Below are 20568 nucleotides of genomic sequence, written 5' to 3'. Positions count from 1 at the left end.
TTAATTGACTGCCACAATACAAAAATATTTATAAAACGAAATATAACCGTGACAAGGAAAGCCTGGTTATATTTATTTTACAAAGAAATGAACTTTTTTCGTAATAGAATACTGAAAATTTTCTGGTAAATGAAAGCCATGGAAAATGGATGTGCCTTGGCAACTCCATACTTTTCCCCGTCTTTTGTGCTTGGGAAGATGCACAGGAAACTTATGAGAAACTGTATGTTTTACAAAGGGTTGCAAAAACGTCAATAAAAACACGTGGTGCTCACAACAAAATATCATGGGGAAAGTACCAAATTTAACATAAATATAATAGGTGGTGTGATTTTTCGAACCCCTTCAATAGCTCTATTGAATTTTTTTAACCTAATCTGGTGCTTATTTTCCTTATACATTACAATTAATTAGTAATAGCATTATATGATTTTTAATAGAAATTATTATAAAAATAGTGTTCAAACTTATAAATATTTGACAATTAAGTGTTTGAACTTTTAAAAGTTATAATTTGATTTATGAACTTAGTAAATATTTACGATTGAGTGTATATAGTAGGTCAACAATAAATTATATATTTTTCATATCAGTTTAATATAAAATGGTGTGTCAACTAGTTAAAATTTAATAATCAAGTATTTAAATTTTTAAAAATTATAATTCAGTATATAAAATTAAAAATTATTAATTATAAACAAATGAAACTCTATTATATTTTCATAATGAAAAGTAATATTGATATGATAGAGAATAAATTTTTCATATAAACAATAAAAATTATAAAGATAGATAAAAATATATAAATAAATACTATACATGTCATAAAGGGATATATTAGTAATTAATATTATAGTTAAAATTATTATTTTCACTAATGATTGATTTTATTTTAGATGTTTATAATAATGAGTTGAAGAAAATAAAGCGTCGCTCAAAGTTGGATAGAAATTTTTTTAAAAAAATTTGATAAAAATATAGTGAAAACAATATAATAATGGTGGTAGTAAGAATAATATATTAATCTATTAAAAATACATATTTTTAAAGACTTTTTTAACGTTTTATTTTTTTAATCTACTAAGCGGATGATATGTGTTTTAAGATTACAAGTCTGTAATTACTATTGATCTGCTATATGCACTCAACTATAAATATTTACTAAATTTACACCCCTAATTGTAACTTTTAAAATTCTATAAACTTAATTGCCAAATTTTAATCAGTTTACATATCATTTTTTTTAATTATCTAATTTTTTTTTATATAGGTTACCGGTTTAATACACTTTAATGTTAATAATTTCTTATTTCACACACTAAATTATAATTTTTAAAAACTTAAACACTTGGTGGTTAAATTTTAAAAAGTTTCCACACCATTTTTGTGATTATTCATTTCTAATATATCTTTTACATGTACATTTTAAAAAAAAAATCTCCACATAAACTAAAAAGATAAATTTTATTAGTTAATATTATTATTTTTTATCATATTTTTAAAAAAATATTTTATAAACACTCGATAAAAATTAATTTGAAAATATAAACTATAAAAATTAGTGCATCTTTTTGACAATTAATTACTAAATTAATAATTAAAATAAGAAAAAAAATTACTATCTTTTTTAAACTAAAGAGTATCAATAATTTATTTATCTCGAGTATCTGTAAGAATTTTCTCTATCATTCCATCACACTTCCAAAGTAAGTATTCTTCGATGACCTTTTTATTTCAAATCAAGTATCTCTTTAAAAGATTAAGGAAACATTAACTATATTATCTTCAAGTTTATCCTTATTCATTATGAGTGAAAATATTAATTATATGAAGAGACCGGACCACTTGAGAATTAATCCATTTTATAGCAACTTGGTAATTAAGTAGAACAATTTATAAACTAATATTAAGTCGTCTCGTAAAATAATTACTGGGTCAGAAAATGGGCCTTTCCGGGCTATTTGCTTTGATTTTTTCTAGAAACTGGAATATGTTTAAATACATAAGCCGTTCTATCTTATTAATACCTGTTGACTGTTTATTCTCGTATAAGAAAGTCTGTTTTGATGGTGATAACAAACAGCTTCATGCATAGTACTGTCTTTGTCATTTCATAATCAACTGATTCACTTAATTACTTTTAAGCTGAGTAGCATATAAGTTGATATTCGTGAAATGTACAATTGTTTGTTCTCCTAATTGCTATTCAAGATACAAATTAAGCAAGCTTCCAGCAAAAAATTGAAGAAATAACTGAGTTTGAAAGAAAGGGATGTTTTCCAAAGGGCTTGTTTGTTGATCTGTTATCAGGAACTAGAATGAGTGATTGGTGAAATAACACCCCAGAAGATTCTGAGATGCTTGCTGGATAGGAATATTGGTAATGTAGGTGTACATGAGATGGGTGGTATTGGAACAACCATTCATGATGCATGTGAACAATTTGCTAGTGTCATTTGGGTTACCGTATCGAAATTTTCAGCCCCGAAAATTGCAAGCTTTTATAGCAAAAGCAGTTGATGTAGATTTCTCGGATGATAATGACACCACTAGGAGATCAACAATCCTGTTTGATGGAAAGAAAAGATCTGAACTCATTCTTGATGATCTGTGTTATGAGTTTTCACTAGAGGAGGAGGGAGTTCCTCAACCAACTAAAGAGAATGGCTGTGAGTTAGTAGGTATCACTTGACTAATAATAGTTCATTAAGGAATGGAAGCCAACAGGGGAATCATAGATCTCCTCTCTAAAGAGGAGGCAAGCAATTTGTTCTCTGATAAAGTAGGAAAAATCCAATTTCCTTTCTCCTGAAATAGAAGCTGTTGGAAAGCTGATTCCTAAAGAATGTAGTTAGTTGCACTGTGGAACAGGCCATGAGAAAAATTGATAATAACGAGTATTGAAAAAAAACTGTGAACTTTGAGCAGAAACTGAAGGTATGGAAGAAGACGTTTTTTGCAAGTTTAAATTTCAGCTATAACCATCTCATGATTCGAGAGTTTTCTATACTGTGCATTGTTTCCTGACAATTACAAGGTTGATGTTGAGGAATTACCGGATGGGAAATAGATGAAATTTTGGACAGGGAAAATGAGATAAACAAGGGATTTATACGCAGTGCTTCAGGAACTCAAAGATGTCAGCACACTAGAACTTATAAGAAAAGGAGGCTAAAAATGCTTATGCAATGGGATTGGGGCGGATAGTGTCTTTTTGCGTTTGAAAACAGGGCATACCCACAACTGTAATAGGCTTAAATGCTTCTTCTCAACTGGTTTCTTACGGTGCCTCCAAGTTGAGGTATGGAATTGTGGTTCGATAGAGGGGATAATCGACGAGGACGAAAATAACACGTGCAGACAATGGTAATGGCTTGCCTAGTGTGTTCCTTTGGAGGCTACGTTCGTTATATTTATCAGCATTTCTAAGAGAGCATGTTATGTAACTCCCTGGAATTTATTGATGTGGAAAGCTAAAGAAGCTCCATTTCTCGATGGACACCTTGCATTTATCCCTAAGGAGAAGCAGCAAATGGTGGAATGAATTGGCTCGAGATGAGGCTAGTGCACACAGTTCTCTACTACCTTTCTTTAAGAAGATAGCTAAAACACTGTCTTAGCTTCAGGAAGCTGCAGGGAAATGAACATTTGACATGCCATAAAGTCTCAGAGAATTTGGATCGCAAGTATGCTGATCCGTACAAGAGCGTGAGTGATGAATTGACGGAATGCCTGAAGTATGATGCTTCTTTCCTACTTCGCTCCAAAGATGTACCCGTGTTCGTTCACAAGGAAATCTTCACATAAAGTAAAAGATGTTCATTAAAAAGACTTCCATGGAGATCTTCAAAAAGTTGGATGTAAGCAGCTTTCTCTCTTATATTTAAAGAATTTACGCCGTTAGATGATAAAATATCGTTTTGTCATTTTAACTAAAAGCAGAATCATGCAAAACAGTGATTCCCAAGGATGATTTTGCGCAAGAACTATGGTAATGATGCCCTAGTTTAGCAAAAGAATAGAATATACAAGGAAAAAGCAGTGGCCATTCATAGCAATACTGTTGATTGTTATTACAAAAGTTCAAATTTCTTCCAAATATTGATCAATCCGATATATGTGATTCTAATGACAATTTCCATTTTAGTCAACTGCCTTATAACCTGGCAGAGGCAACAGGGCGAGGAAGATCCCAGTCAGTTACAATGTGGTCACGGGTAATTTCCCTGAGCGAGCGGCAGCCACTTAATGCCATTGTTAGCTCGAACTCATCGCGAAGCATTTGAAGTACTTTCCTAATACCAGCTTCACCTTCAGCAGCCAATGAGAACACAACTGGCCTTCCAATCTGAAATCAGAATGCATCAAACAGGTAGCTTAATTTAGAGCACGAAATTACAGAGTTTAACAGTTTAAGTTTCTTTTTCATTTCCTAGTTGGATTTATGGAACAAACTCCTAGAATGGCAACAAAAATATATAAGACAGGACTGCTGATTTTCCTTTTTCTTTAAACTTGATAGGACTATTTAGTAATTGCTTCTAATAGTTTCAAATGTCATAACATTAACAATGGACTTACAAATATTCCAGATGCTCCTAGAGCCAATGCCTTGAAAACATCTGTTCCACGACGAACTCCACCATCAAGAAAAACTGGAACTCGGCCTTGAGCAGCTTTGACAACCTGTAAGTTGAATAATATCACTAAATCAGATTTTTACATTTTGAGTGAAAAACATTATTTAAATTGGAAAAGAATATTGTACTTGAAGTATGCTAAGTCAAAAGCAGCAGCAATTATACCTCTTCCAAGGCCATAATAGTTGCAGGAACATAATCAAGCTGGCGAGCTCCATGATTGGAGACGATGATTCCAGCAGCTCCATTCTGGATGGCTAGCCTAGCTGCATTGGCAGGAAAAAGAGGGGAAAAAAAGTAGGAGGAGGGCATTAGAGGAGTGTTAATAAGCCCAAAGAACAGAATCTAAGGAGAAATTAAATAGATTGTTCGCTTCTTTTTTTTCCTTTTCTTTTCCCCACTATCTCTCAGTAGGTGAGGGAAGAACAGTATTCTTACTATCCTCTGCAGTCAGCACACCCTTCACCAGGATTGGCAGTGATGTGATTGTCTGAAGCCACTTTACATCCTGTCAAAATGACCAAACGCAGTTCACTAAAAGATCATGCATATACTATAGCTCCAGAACTTGTAAATTTAATTAAGGGCAAATACCTTCCAGCTAAGTGTTCGGTCAATTTGGCCAGCAACATATGATGATAGTCCAGAGTCATCACTCTGCAAGGTCAAACTAGTTACAATCGAGAAAACAAAATAAACATGGAAAATGGTTTCCTGAAATTAGTTAGTTGTACCTTATCCATTTTTCCAAGATCCAATCCTTCAAAGTTCTTCAAAGTCAAAAATGGCGGCAGAGTAAATCTGTAACACAAATACATTAAAGAAATTATGCACTTCATCCAATAGCAAACTAAATATAGTTACATTCTTCCCCACTTTGATCAGTAAAATTAATATACAAGCCAAATGTTGATCCTCATTTATATCAACGATGGGAAATTGCATAAATCTTAATGTTCTTTTTCTTTGTTTATATTTAAATTGATGTTCACCTGTTTTTGATGTCAGCTTCTCTTCGGCCAAGTCTTGGAGTATCCACAGTGAGGGCAATTGCCTTGAAACCAGCCCTTTCAGCTCTTCTTACAAGCTGAGCTACCACATTCCTATCCCTGTACACCTGAATAATAAGGAAACGGGGTGTGATTGAGAATTGAGTATCAAGCATAACACAATGAGAATTTGTGCTCATATATATAATTTTGAACTTGGGACTTCCTAAATGCCACGATCAAAGATCATAAATTAGTTAACTTTTTCTATTTTCATATCACCAGAAAACTCATTAGTGAATCAGTTAACCATAACAAATCTCAGAAAACTTCATGAAGGTTCTTGAATGTGTATTGTACTGTGAGTAATCAGGAGTTTCTGCGAAAAATAGCTGAAGGACGTAGACTATATATAACGAAGAATTGATGTCATATGAATCTTAGCAACAACTGACAAGAGATGGGAAAATTATTTTGTCAAACTCACATAGAGCTGGAAAAAGCGAATGCCAGGTCCTGTCGAAGCAACCTCCTCGACACTGGAAGTAGCCCATGAAGATAGTGTCTGAAACAATACAAATCAAGGATGACTTAATCAGGTGGAGTTAAATACCAACTGCAATCTGTTCAAAAAAATATGTTATATATACCGTTTGCAATGATCCCTGAGCTAAGTTGGCTTCTACAAATTACTAATAGAATCTAATATCATAAATAAATTTTAAGATACAAGTTGAGATTTGCAAAGTATGAAGTAACAGAATCAAACCATAATTGTGCCAGCTGCTGAAGCTGCCCTTGCTGTTGCGTATTCTCCTGCATTAAAATATAATTTCCCAGTCAGAAGCAGTTTCTTTTGCCCTCTCCATGTTCAGAAGTTAGTTGCAGAACAAATAAAGAAGGAAAGGGAAGAGAACTCTAAGAATTTTGTTATCATCAGAAGAATAACTTAACATCTAATTGTTCAAGTGATCGATCGTTTAAAACTTTAAATCCATTCCATGTAAAGAACACAAGTGCATAAATTTGGGCATAAACCTTCTGGGTGGGCCATTTTCTGCATGGCTGTTGGAGCAATCATGATAGGCATTGAAATCTTGAATCCCAAGACAGATGTGGTCATGTCAATCTTGCTCACATCAATAAGAATGCGGGGGCGGAACCTATTTTAAGAAAAGAGAATCAGATAAGAACATCAATCTTGAATATTATGTAAGATTGAACCCTGGGCATAAGTTAAAGTAACACTAAGCTTGACAACAGAAAGATTTAGTCAAGAAAACAAATGAGAACAAAGTAAATATAGATAACGAAAATCACAAGAGCAGCTTCGATAATTCAAGTGAGCTCACAGAATTCTAGAGAATGCATTGCGGTTCTCCTTCAAAGTCCACTGGTCCTCTGCACCTGATGCATAGTAGTCGTAAACCATTTTTGGCAACTTCTGCCTTGCAATTTCCTCATATTCCATAACATTGGTTATCTCCATCTTTCCGAACTGATTGCTTCCGCCTTACCAAAATATTCTGAAAAAGTTTAGTAGGTGACTATTAAAATCTCTTTAATTTCAAACATAACAGATTTATCAAAAATATCAAACATATAAGGTCTCTTAAAGGCACTTCAAAAGAGTCCTTTTGAACAATGAAATCTACAAGAAAAGAAAGCATCCAGCAATCGGAGCACAGACGCTCATCAGCATCCCCTGAAATTGCACTCCGTCAGCTATCTTGGCTATCTTTTGGAGGGAAAGATTTTGGCTATCCAGTAACACAAGCATGATTCGGAAAACTTTCAATGACGAGGAGCAGGTTTCTCCAACTTGTTTTATTCTTTTATTGCAGAGGACAATTTACAGATTATGTTCAATTTAAACCGTATATGAATTCTTTGCAGATAACAGGAGTACCTTCGTTGAGCTCATACGCTAGTAAAATATGATTTAAGTCTTATAATACAAAGACAGAAAAGTCACAATCTCACACAATTAAATGACACAACAAACCAAAACCAGAAACTAATCAGAGTCTGAAGATTTCCGAGAAAACATCAAGACACAACAAGTAATAACATGCCACTCAAACAAAGAATTCAAGAATTCAGAATCAATTTCCACATGAAAAATCGAGATTAAAGAAACTGAACTATCAAGGTCAAACGATAATAAAAACCATACCAATGGAACTAAAGAGCAACAAGGTGAAAGCCCAAGAAAGTGGATGACACAAGAATGAAGCAAGAGGAAAAGAAAAGAAAAAGGAACTGACCTTGGGCGAAACACTACCAATAGGAGAGAATGAAAATGAGAAGAGAGTGGTGCATATAATGTTGTAGAGAGAGAGACAGAGAAGGCTGAAGGCTGCAAGCGATACTAGAAAACAAACATGGTATGTGAAATATTAAAAGAAAAATGAAGATGGAGACAAATATGGTGGGATCAAATGAGAAGGATGAGTCACATTATAGAGCTAAAAGGATTAGTTTTTCAAGGTGAGCATTTGTAGCCAAATCTGTTTCATGGAAGTTTGAGACTTGTGTGGAGAGCATTTCTGCTGGATTATCATTCCCATATTTATTTTATTTTATCTCTGTATGGAGATTTTAGAAAACTTTTAAATCACAGAATATTGGGTTCCCTTTTTAAATAAAATAAAATAAAATTTCTTTCTATTGATTAGGAATCAAATTTAACAAAATTTGGAAACGCAATTGACTTAGGTATTCAATGAATGTAACGCTAATAAGGTGTAATCTGATTGATTTCTTCACGTTTAAGGAGCGAAGAAGTTATGAACTCGAATTATTTATTCATTAATTAATATTATTCATAAGAAGAGATTTACCCCGTCCATTAGCACCAAAAATTAATCTTTTAACTCTGTCCAACTCTGATTTCTCTAAGCAATGATCCTCTCTAGAAGTAATGACTTGAAAAGGGATGGGCAATTTGAAGAGAAAATTAAGAAATGAAAGTCAATCCTTACGCAAAAACATTAAATTTAAATTAAAAAAAAAAAAAAAAAACAAAGACTCATTACAAAGCAAGTAAATATATTTTTTATATATATTACACTCTTTATTTTACAGAATCATCTCACGAAATAGAATTTTAAAATAATTCTTTTTATTAACAATCTGCTATTATTAGGCAAGATTAAGGAATGCAGCCGCATTTCGGCTTCAAGTATTAACTAAGCAAATTATTTCCCTGTCATGTTATTAAAATATTGTGTTATTTTTTTTTCTGTAAGGAATAATATTTTTTTTTATATAAATATATATAATGAATAATATTTCAGTTTTCGTTTTCTTTTTCTTTTGTTTTTTCCTTATGAGGGAGATAATGCTAAGTGAACTATCCATAAAAAATAAGATGGGTTGTATCATTGACATGAATGAATCATTTATCAGAACAGATTTGTGGTTGATATGGATTGTCTATTTCTCTCTTTCTTTTAAGTTCTAAATGACAATTTCTTTACTAAAGGTAACTAAATTGACAGCTTACACTAATAAAAGTCGGATAGAAGCAAAATGCAACTAATTGGGAGAAAGGAGATTCTTAAGTATATATTATTTAAATCTAATTAATATGTATCGATCATCAATATATGAAATTAGATAAAAAAATATTTTAATATATTATTATATTGAATTGAATTAAATGCTTAAATGGTACTTTCTACATTTCAGAAAATAATTTTTTTTGTTTCGGTCTTAATTATTGAATTTTTTCAATTATTAATATTATAAGTTAAAAATGCTTTTTAATAATTAATATAAACATTAGCAAATATGCAATTAATTGTCGTATTTTATATTTTAATATTAAAATTTTTATACAAATGAATTCGAATACTTTAGAGAAATAATAACAAGAATAATTAATATTATCAATTAAAAATTGCATGCAAATCGTTAATATTTTTTTTTCTTTCGGGGGCGGAAGTGATGACGGGTCCAACTCTAAAATTGATTGGTTGGAGTTGATCACATGCTCGTGGAAATGTGTGGGAAATGACGTTAGCATGCGACAAGTGTTAATTGGTGATGTAGATTTGGCCTGCCTCACATACTTCACCCAAGATGGACTAATTATAATAATTTTTCTCCCTACAATCTGCATTTATTTTTTCTATGCTCAAAGGACATTCACGGGTCCATGTTAACACAATAGTTAAATAAATGAGTCAAACATACAGTTTACTGTATAATTAGAAATTTTAATTAATATCAAAATAATTACAGTTAACTTAATTAGTTCGATTTTAGCATTTATTAACTATTTATAAACTTATAAAATTTAAAATCTTGGATAAAATAAGTGTAAAGTCGACTAATAGAATTTAATTTAATTAATATTAAAATAATTAGCATTAACTATTTAATAAAAAAACTCTTAATATTTATAAATTATTTATATATTTTAAGAATTAATAGCAATATGTAATCTCTAACTGTCGAATTAATAAAAAATTAAAGGTATCAATTTGTGAAATTTTGAAAGTTGAATCAAAATAAGGCAGATGAAGAGTGTGACAACATGAACCTTTTTTAACTTATACAATATTATTATTTATATTATAGGATTAGGAATTAATTGTGGTTTAGGAATAAAAATTGGTACTAACCATAAAGATAATTAGAGGCCATGTAGGTTATAATAGTGGCAACTTAGTTAGGTTACTTATCAAGAACTGATTTAATTTATATTTTTAGGTAATCTTAATTTTACTTGCAGAATTAAATTTTATAATAAATAATATTACTTTGCATTAGAAGTCATGTAAGATAGTAAAAGTGTTGAATGGGTTCAAAAGTTAGTCCCAACTGTATGAGAACGTTTTTGAATATACGTTGCAGAGAAGACAATGCCAATTTCGATTTGAAAAGGGAATCACGTAAGAGAATTTATGCTCTCGACAGGTCTAAGATTTTAAATTGTTGTGTTTATGTAAGCATTGTGTTGTCTGTATTTATGGACAATTAATAAATCTATGTATCACTAAGAAATTAATAATTGTATGACAAATGAACCAATGAGGTATCTATTTAGACAAGGAGCCATATTCTACTCCAAACAGGCTTTGATTTGTTATATATATTTAGACAAGTACGATTTTCCAATTCTGTGGGCTGGAAACACTCTTTCATCAAGTCAAATTGTGCCCACTCAACACTCACAAAATTCATTCCTACTCCGCATTCGAATTTTTTAAAAGATTAATTAAATAAAAAAGTTAATTTATGTTTACGGGTTCTTGGTGTTATCCTGCACTGTTCACGTTCGTGAGAGGGAGAAAGATAAGTTATTAGCCTACAAGAGATTCACATATTCTACTCATAACAATTATCATGCCCATCATATATTATATAAAAAATAAAAATAATTATTCCACATTAAAAAAGTTATATACTCTTAATAATTATTAATTATATTGACGGAACAATAGTTTGCAGTTCTTTTCTTAAATAATATTAAATCATGTATGAATTTTATGAAATTTATGAAATTTTTTTAACAAGTTTGATTGTTTGAATATTAAATTAAATTTTTTTACTATTTTCATAGAAAAAGAATTCAATATCTCCGTAAATGGAGGACCATAAAACTCTCATAGAATAATAACTTAATATTCTCACAATGGATAATGAGAATCCACGTACCACAATGAATCCTACTTCAATAAAGAATTCTAATTCCACTAAAGATTCTAATCCAACAAGGAGTCTTAATGACATTAAGAGTTAAAGCGACAAAAAGAATCTTATTTCCACTAGAAATCCTAATCCAATTAGGAGTCCTATAGAAATTCAACTTTGATTAATTGTATTGCCCAAACGTAAAGCCCAAGTCCAATGTTGAATATTCAAAGTCAAAATTCAAATCAAAATAGGAGTCTTCTTTTAACAAGTCAAAGTCAAAATAGGAGTTTGCTACTCTTTTATTTCAAGTTTTGTTTATTTAGGAGCCTTGGCCGCATATCCTAGTAATTCTAGGATTATGATTATTTAAACTCTATAAATAGAGCTATGTAATTCTGCAAAAGTATATATAAATCTTTGATTGAATAGAAAACATTGTTTTGCTTAAAGAGTTTCTTTGAGTGTTCTTGAGATTAAAGCTTATTGTTTAGGTTTTGATTTCACTTCTACCTTAATTTAAATTCTATTAACTTGTTAGTTTATAAGATTAATTAAGTTCATCTCATTATAGCTATTGATGTTATTTTTTTTATAAACAAGGGTGATAGTTCCGCAAATAACTTTTGGCACACCTTATAAGTATCGATCTTGGCGTGTAATTTTCTCTTCCATAGAAGGTTTACATCAATAGATGATGAAAAAATTCCTAAAAGATTATTAGTATTAATTTATTAAAACTAATTATTAACAAAAAAATTACTGCCAAAAAATGAAGCTTTAATGAAAATAAAAAAAAAAAGAAAAGAAGAGAAGGATAGAATTTTCTCTAATTCTATTTTGACTATATTTATTGTTAAATAATATTTATATAACAATGGTTATATATTAAGATCTTAATTTAAATATAATTTAACTTAATGATTATTAATACATACTAATCCAAATATTATTTAATTTAACAATTATTAACAAATAAATCACTAATTGCACTCAAAAAATCACCAGAACCCAAAAAATTTTACTCAAAATTTAGCCACCTACTATGCAAGCAAAATTTAACCAATGTTCATACAAACAAAATTCTAGCCAAATGTCCACGTCTTATGCAATAAATAGTTAGCTAAAAGTTATAATTTTACATATATAAATTAATTAAAGTAATCTAAATTACTAAACTAATATAACTTAATCAAATATTTATAATTTTATTTGTTTATAAGATAATAGTTTAGTAATAAGGGAGATCAACGGTTGTAATATTAACTTAACTATTTTTTATTATTTCAATAGTTTATACCGCATTAATAAATTTGATCAATAGTTTTATTGAAAATTAAAATTATATTAAAGTATATTATTGAAAATGAAAATTTAAAAACAACGTTCTAGTTTGATGACAAATGTACAGTTTATGAATATTTTTTATGACGATTAAGTAAAAAAAAATGTCAAATGGACTGAAATCTTAGTATATTGGTGTATTAAGTTTTCCAGTTCGACAGTATTGAACAGTGTAAATGAAACCCATCTCAGAAAAAGAAGAAAAATGTATTTAGGAACGGCAAAAATTTACTTCATCTATCATTGGGTCCACATGAAACTATATCTTAAGAGATAGTATTGACAAGACATGCGAATTTATTAAAATAAACTTATGAAATTAGAGATTGGTTAAAGTTTGTTGATGTTAAAGGCATTACCATGTTACTAATTAAGTAGAATTTAAATTGTTCTTTCAATTAGTAACAATGGCACTAAAATATTTCGAATTTCACATGTAAAAATTTATGAAAAAAGAAACAGATCCTATTTTAACATAGATGATAAAATATTATGCAAATAAGGCTCAACTATTTGTTTTATAATTATCCATAAATTATCAGAAACTGTATAAAGTATGGGAATGAGCTGATCCAACTGAGAATGAAACTGTCCGTATTCGAATATAGGTAATCCTTTATCATTGGACGTATCGGTCGAGGCATTTTGGGCTTTTCAAATGAAATGCCAATTCAAAGATTAAAAACTTGGGCCAGACTTGGGAGGGCTCTTACGGCGTCTCCGTCTTTGGAGACTGGAGATCTCTCTCGCACACTATCGAACGATTACGGATGCTATATTCTGTTTCCCTTTCTGAGTAATCAATAACGCTGATGGATCAGGAAAGAAACTCAGCTGTTTCTTTTCTGTTTTCTCTTTACTTTTAAGAACGTCAAAATAAAAAACTAAACAAACAATGACAATTGTAAAAGCTTTTCCGCCCTTTCGTCTTACTTCAACTATTGATTAAAATAACAATACCTATCTTCATTCCGCACCATTTTAGCATCCCTGCCTGATGCAAGTTTTGCTACAGGGTAGTAAATGCACCCGTTATTGTGCTGAATGATGCTTCTTAGAGCAAAACTCAGTCTCCTCTACATGACAGTGGAAAAGAAAAACCAATGTGTCCTTTCACTTTCTTTCTTTCTACTTGTAGTAGTAGTAAAACATGTATATCCTGTGTTTACAAAAAGAAAGGTGGAAAAGAGAAAAGAAGAAAAGTACATTGAAGAAGAAAAAGATTCTGATATGGGGATGCTACATCTATAGCATTTGAACTTATCTTGCCATGGTACCATGAATATTGCATTCCTTTGGACTGATCTTGATTTTCTTTATCTGGACAATTATTATGCTCACCGCTGCCTATTGTATCCAAGCAAGACGGGGTCTCTGGATTTGCAGAGACATTTTTCTTCTTGTACGTTTCTTTGCTTGTACACAATCCATTGTTTCCTCTAATATCTAACCTCTTGCCAAGCCTGTTAATGAATTCCTCCGGAAGTAGTAGTTCTCCACTTAGCTGATTGTTGCTTACATTCAACAGATCAAGGTTTGGCAGTGACCCAAAGTTTGAAGGAACTGTCCCAATAAGGCTATTGTTATCTAGAGATAAGGCTGTTAGATTTTTTAATGAAGACAAAGAATTTGGTATCAAGCCTGTTAATCCACATCCCGACAAACTTATTGATGTAAGCCTTTCCAGTGACCCTACAAACAAGGGTATCCCTGAATTTATAGGATTATAATCAACTATCAAGTACTGTAACTGTTTTAAACCGGAGAGGGTTACAGGCATCGGGCCATTCATGAAATTATGGCTCAAATCAAGCAATACTAACCTCTTTAACATCCCCAAATCGGGAGGTATCCTTCCAAGAAGCTTGTTAGAGCTTAAATCAACTTTCTGGAGAAGCTGAAGCTGACCCAAAGAACAAGGAACCTGTCCTTCAAGATTATTCCAGCTTAAGTCCAAAATGGTCAAGCTTTTCAACCCAGCAATCTTCTCAGGGATTTCACCACTTAGATTATTATAACTCAGATCAAGTTGCTGTAGATTTACCAACCCACCAAGCTCACCAGGAACATTTCCTTGTAGATTATTCTGAGACAGACTCAGAACTCTTAAGCTGGTAACTTGTCCTAAACTTGATGGTATCTTTCCAGTGAGAGTTGGATTAGAATCAAGGGCAAGATGCTCCAGTGAAGAGAGAGTTCCAAAAGCAACATGAGAAAGAATGACAGGAGATGTTACAAAACAGTTAAATATAGAAAGGAATTTAAGGTAAGGTAGTTTATGCAAGGAGCTTGATAACTGAGCAGAAGTTTTACAAGGAGGGTTAACAATATCAGGACCAATATGAATCTTTGTGACATGAAAGATAGCACCATCAGCAATCTCACATTGAACACCAGGCCATGGTGTGTCAGTGCAAGGTTGTGGGTGCGCTTGGGCCCAATCAAAATCATCAAGAAGGGCACCCATAAGATCATAAAGACCTAAAAGCTCTTCTTCTTCCATCGCCATATTAGTACCACTACTCCCATCTGATGAGTAGTTTCTTGAAATAGCAATCACCTCACTTGCAAAAACAAGTAACCCAACAAAAAAAAGAGACACGGAAAGAGCCATGATATCACCTGGGAGGAAGAAACTAAATCCAATAATATAAGGGAAAAAGAAAAAGAAACACTCTAGACAAAAGCTTTTATCTTTGATGGATATATAGAAGGCAAAAGAGATTGAAAGGAAAGGAATATATATATATATATCTAGCAGTCAATTACTTGATCTCAATGCCAGTGGTTGTGCTAAAGCTGCATGGAAATTAACCCTTAAAGTTGTCGTCATTGGTTAACCAATAAAAAGCCAGAGAAAATGATAGTGTTAGGGATTGCATAGAAATGGAAGTGAAAGGAGATGACAGAATTAGTAACTAAATGTGGAAAAATTAAGCAGAACGGTCAAAATGACAATAGAAGGGGGAAAAAGTGATAAACATGACGGAGCAGAACTATGGTCTTTGAAACCGACATAACATAACTATAGCAATGTCTTGCACAGAGCTAATTACTGTGCTGTGCTCTCTCTCTCTGTGGGAAATAGGGCTGGCAGCTACATGCTCTAGCTACTGGAATCTTTCGTTTCAGCTTGCAGCAGGCTAGCTAGTTCTCATTGAGCATATACATATTTTCATAAAGTTGTTCTATGATCAATTTTTACATACTAACTCATTGAATGTTTTGGACGAACACGAGTTAAGATGACAACGGTGTTGCTCCTCGTAGCTTCCGAGGGTTTTCTTTTTCCCCCTGTTTGATACTTTGGACTCGGTTTTCATTTTTGTTCTTTGTTTCTTGTTTTTGCTGTACACTTATAATTCTTTCGTTAAGCACGCAAGGATTCCCTTTTTAGAATAAGATTAAGAATTTTTCACTGCAATCCAAAGTTATTTCATAATCCATAATTTGGTATTTCATTCATGAAAGCTAGTGTTCATAAAGTAAATTTTTAAATATATGTATTGTTTCCTTAAATTTTAAAAGACACTTTAATTCATGGATTATTGATATACTTAATTTGATAGTAAATGGATACTTTGGACAAAGTTTTAAGTCGGAATCTCCCTTTTCTATTTGTAATTCAAAAAAGAAATAATTTGAATGTCTCTAAATTGAGCAAATCATCAATTTGAAGTTGTTGTTTAATTTTCTGCAAATCCAGGACTTCCCGGTGTGGGTGGCGAAGGTTATGGACTGGCCCAGGAATTGGAAGAAAGAGTATAGCGATAGAGTAACAGCAGCCCAAATTGTAGGGTTGATATCAATTTCCCCAAAATTAGAATAAAACGTAGAACACAAATCGACATAATTCAAGAAATACAGCATATATGAATATTAACTTATTCGAAGTCGATATTGTTATCATAATTACTTTTGAATTTAGTGAAATTCCAAGTATGATATTATTATTTTATAATATTTTAAATAAAGAGTCATGATATCATTATTGGGGCAGTCACTTGTAATATTCAATTTTCAATGGTGAAAATTGAACGTATCAAATTAGAAATAGAGACATCTGACGAACTAACATGTTTAAAAATAGAAAAGCCCAATGGAAGAACTTGACAATCTTCCTTTCCCAGAGGTCCAGTCATGACAAAAAATCGTAAGAAATGCATGAATTATCTTCTTGTGATGTAAAGGAAGATACTCTGCAGCAATATCATATATTTAATTAAATTGGCATTTTGTTTATTTTGTGCATAATAATTTTTATATTTGGTTCAATAAAAAATGATGAGTTAAGAGAAAATGCTTTATGATTAAATAAATAATTAAATTATTTCTGAGAAAAATAATTTCTCTTGTACAAATCAAAAGATTAGACACATGAATTTCATCTAAAACACCATTTTATTAATAAGTTCTTTTTAAGAGAGGCACCATATCAGTTTAAATCAAAATCTTTAATTTTAAAGAACGACCATAAATTTAGCGTTATTTTCCGTGACTAAAGATTATTAAACTGATCACAAGAAACACATATTGTCTTGCTGTCTTTGGAAATGTTCCTTTCATTAAAGCAAAAGTCAATCCCATTATAACTTGATTATGGATAAATAATGGTAATTTTATCATCGGATCACGCAAGACAGAGAAAGAGAAGAGAAGTAACCAATCAGGAAATGCCATCAAATCTTCAATCTTGCACCCTCACGAGTTCTTGTTCTCTAAGTTTATAATAATATAATATATTAACAAATCGGCAAAGTTATTCAAAGAAAGAAGTGAAATGCAAGCACAAGTAAGCAAGCAAAATCATTACAAAATCACAGCACGATAACTCAATTACATTTTCAAGTACAAAAATCTTATTATTGTAATCATTTATGAAAAAACACATGATAGTGTTCATGTTAAGATCGATTGTATCTTTATATATGATTTATTGGCACAGTGATGAAGTTACCACACACGTGGCAGACACCCAAATGAGTAGGGACCCAACAATTGGCGGCTACATCCAAGAGAGACTGACTATTCATGCATGGGTCCTAAAAACAAATAGATGGTACATGTGTAAGGATGTAGGAGCAACATAAAAATGTTGTGGTGTTACATAGGGGCTCCACACCCACCATTATTAGTTGCTTAAAATCGGAATGGCCAAGGTATTGTAGACTTCACAAGAAGAGTATTGGCCCTCTAGTTTATTGTAAAACTGATACATGCCTATCATGAATAGAAGCTCTCACTTCAAAAGATGAAGATCGATACATCTAGAAAGTTTTCTTGAATATGCTTTTAATATATATATATATATATATATATATCTTATAAAAATGTTGCATATAAACAAAATATAATCATAACCATCCAAATATAATTGATCACTTGAAAAATTAAAATATATTAATGCTTTTGGAAAATGGGTCAGGTAGCGCTGTGTACTGAACTAATGATAGACTAAGTTTAAGGAATTGGACTGTTCAAGAACAAAAGTCCAAGGAATTCTTGTTTTTTCTTTTACAAAAAAATGGGTGGTACAAATTTATTGAAAAGTACACTTTTATTTTCTGAGAAGACTCAAGTCTGTGAAATATTCCACGTGTCGTCAAAGAACTTTAATCCTACGGTAATGTGGCATTGCCACTAGATTTCCTTGCATAGCTGGCACAATTACAAGAGCTAATGAAATAACTTTGTTGCTTCCATGCACTGCATTCACACAAGGAATAGCAGCATATATTGAGATCTTTTTGGAAGTAGTCAAAATGTTTCTGCCGATAGTCATTCGTATAATAGATAAGTTGAGCCATAAATAAATAGCAACAGTCTGTGGTTGCAAGAGTAAACTACTAGTTGCAGGGTAAAGTTGCATTTATAATTCGAAAGGAGGATCTATTTATAATTACACAGGGTCAATTATTAGCCAACTCACCCAATAGTTTTTCCTATAAAAGCCTCTAAATATTTCTAAAACAACTCACCAACCAAGAAAACATCCTAAAACTTCTCTCAACCTCCTTCTCCTTCTCTAAATATGGAAAACCCAACAATAAATTTTGTTCAAAACTCGCTCATCAATCCTTACAAATCAAAAGAGAACTACCCACAAAAGGCAAAAGGGATGTCCTTCTTTGCATTTGTTTTCTCTATATTTATCTACGTCTCTATCTTCTATATCTTCAACCTCTCCCCTTCAAAACTCTTCAACACTTCCAAGTTTTGGTTCTTTATTTCCAATACTCTCATTATCATCATTTTAGTAGATTATGGTACATTCTCTTCCTCCTCAAAAGAAAGACAGCAGCATGATCTTTACCAAGAGTACATAATGATCAGAAGGCAACGAAGTGCTCCATCATTCAACAGAAGCTGTTCTCACGTTATCAAGACATGCAAACCCGAAGAAGAGGTTAAGGAGTTTGGAGAAAAGAAGAAACTTACCCATCAAAGAATCAAACTTCCTGATAAAAGATTGTCAGTTGGTCCTGAAAGTAGCGGACCTAAAATGCCTGCTAAAACCAATTCTCAAGGCAAGAAAACTGAAAAGCATTGCACATTCAATATTGAAGACAAGAAGCTTGAAAGTGCAACAAAACATGATTGTAATAGTGAAGGCGGTGACAAGGAGAAGGCAATGACAAAAACATTGCTACGTAGTAAATCAGAAATTGCTAAAAGGGTAGTGATTGACGAGAGTAAGAACATTGTTAGAACGGTAGCAACAGAAAAATATGATACAATATCACCGGACTCTATAGATGAAGAAGAAGAAAATAATGAGTATGCAAATATGTCGGATGAAGAATTAAACAGAAGAGTTGAGGAGTTTATTCAAAGATTCAATAGGCAGATTCGGCTTCAAAGAGATGTTTATTAGAGTATATATATATATTTCTGTAGGGGGATTCGTAATAGTTAGAGACAGTAAATTGCAAAATTAGAGGGAAAGTAAATAGGATGAGATATTCCAAGACATTTTCTTTTCTTTTGTCTTCTTGCTTATGTTTATGTGTCTATGTATTGTCTTCCACTAGCTCTTTATGTTAATGTAAATGCTTTAGACTCTTGTTCGGAGACTTGTCCTTGTTAATATACTATTCTTTGCCTTTGTTAGTCCTCTCCTTGATTTCATTTTCTACAACTTGTTTTTGTCCTGTTTTTTTTGTCTAAAGTATCCAAGCCAAGTATTATCATGCATGAACTCCCAGTAATCCTTGAATTGAATATTGCATTTTCCAAGAATAAGGGTTGGACAGATAACATATACAAAAGAAGTGAAGACTACTTCAAAAGCGAGACTGAACCCTCTTTTTTATTCCGAATTGAAAATTTCCCAATCCCTAGTTGCTATTGCCATGGTACATACATAATTCTTAAACACAAGGGAGGTTAAAAACTTTGTGGGAAATTTCTTACATCTTCTGAGAACTGTACTATCGGGTTTAATTCCACGTCTAATATAAAACTCTAAAACAGTAATTTAATTTTCGTTTAAGATCTTAAAACATTTGAATTATTTGTCATATTTTTTCATTTATACATTTGTTTAATCTAATTTGTATGTTACTAGTCCGGGACATCTTTCTTTTTACTCCATTTTTGAATTCATGCTTGTTATGCAACCTAATCAAAACAATTAATTTAATACTTGATTGAAAGCATCCCCCACCAGTCCTGACTTGTTTTAGTCATCAAGAAACAATTAAGTATTTTCCAATAAAAGGGGATTAAAGATAAGTGTTGTGTAAATTATAGGATTTGAGATAAGTTTAGCTCCTGAAATCCCTTATTATTTACTAATCTCCATTGCAAATTGATATTGACAACAAAGTCAAATTTGAGGCATGGCAGTTCATCGGGAAAGTGCTATGCAAACACTGCTTACTTAAATTTACGACTAACTTCAGATCCAACATGCATCTCTTATCTAAATCTAAAATTGGCTTTTAATGAAC

The 20568-nt window shown here is 31.7% G+C and overlaps 3 protein-coding genes across 5 annotated transcripts; 1 reads left to right on the top strand and 2 right to left on the bottom strand.

The window, feature by feature from the left end:
• Nucleotides 1-4026: 4026 nt before the first annotated feature.
• Nucleotides 4027-8050, bottom strand: LOC8264086 (glycolate oxidase). Of its 3 annotated transcripts, none has more exons than XM_015719519.3 (12): nucleotides 7897-8050; nucleotides 6982-7155; nucleotides 6668-6792; nucleotides 6399-6445; nucleotides 6117-6194; nucleotides 5633-5757; nucleotides 5375-5441; nucleotides 5235-5297; nucleotides 5079-5148; nucleotides 4806-4906; nucleotides 4582-4686; nucleotides 4027-4348 (listed from the first exon to the last, which is right to left on the bottom strand). In XM_015719519.3, the coding sequence occupies exons 2-12, from the start codon at nucleotides 7116-7118 to the stop codon at nucleotides 4157-4159; spliced, it is 1110 nt and encodes a 369-aa protein (XP_015575005.2). In that variant the 5' UTR covers nucleotides 7119-7155; nucleotides 7897-8050; the 3' UTR covers nucleotides 4027-4156. The 3 variants fall into 3 exon arrangements, with proteins under 3 accessions (XP_015575005.2, XP_025013204.2, XP_002519658.2); XM_025157436.2 differs by having other exon boundaries at nucleotides 6982-7141; nucleotides 7897-8032; XM_002519612.4 differs by lacking the exon at nucleotides 7897-8050 and adding an exon at nucleotides 7806-7829.
• Nucleotides 8051-13051: 5001 nt separating this feature from the next.
• LOC107261277 (receptor like protein 29) lies at nucleotides 13052-15941 on the bottom strand. Its single transcript, XM_048373721.1, has one exon. The coding sequence runs from the start codon at nucleotides 15228-15230 to the stop codon at nucleotides 13782-13784; it is 1449 nt and encodes a 482-aa protein (XP_048229678.1). The 5' UTR covers nucleotides 15231-15941; the 3' UTR covers nucleotides 13052-13781.
• A 2635-nt stretch (nucleotides 15942-18576) lies between these two features.
• Nucleotides 18577-19726, top strand: LOC8264084. The gene has a single exon (XM_002519610.4). The coding sequence runs from the start codon at nucleotides 18648-18650 to the stop codon at nucleotides 19488-19490; it is 843 nt and encodes a 280-aa protein (XP_002519656.1). The 5' UTR covers nucleotides 18577-18647; the 3' UTR covers nucleotides 19491-19726.
• Nucleotides 19727-20568: the final 842 nt, after the last annotated feature.

Source organism: Ricinus communis, chromosome 5 (genome assembly GCF_019578655.1).
Source record: "Ricinus communis isolate WT05 ecotype wild-type chromosome 5, ASM1957865v1, whole genome shotgun sequence".
In the NCBI taxonomy this organism is placed as follows: domain Eukaryota; kingdom Viridiplantae; phylum Streptophyta; class Magnoliopsida; order Malpighiales; family Euphorbiaceae; genus Ricinus; species Ricinus communis.
The sequence above is the reverse complement of the archived record's forward strand: the minus strand, read 5'-3'. Positions and strand labels throughout refer to the sequence as shown.

Bases quoted from the DNA above. Each gene is read 5' to 3' on its own strand.
- LOC8264086 (XM_015719519.3), bottom strand. From the start codon at position 7,118: ATGGAGATAACCAATGTTATGGAATATGAGGAAATTGCAAGGCAGAAG. The intron at 5,149-5,234 runs GTATTTGCCCTT...TCATTTTGACAG, and splicing joins ACCGAACACTTAGCTGGAAG to GATGTAAAGTGGCTTCAGAC. The intron at 4,687-4,805 runs GTATAATTGCTG...TTCAACTTACAG, and splicing joins CTATTATGGCCTTGGAAGAG to GTTGTCAAAGCTGCTCAAGG.
- LOC107261277 (XM_048373721.1), bottom strand. From the start codon at position 15,230: ATGGCTCTTTCCGTGTCTCTTTTTTTTGTTGGGTTACTTGTTTTTGCA.
- LOC8264084 (XM_002519610.4), top strand. From the start codon at position 18,648: ATGGAAAACCCAACAATAAATTTTGTTCAAAACTCGCTCATCAATCCT.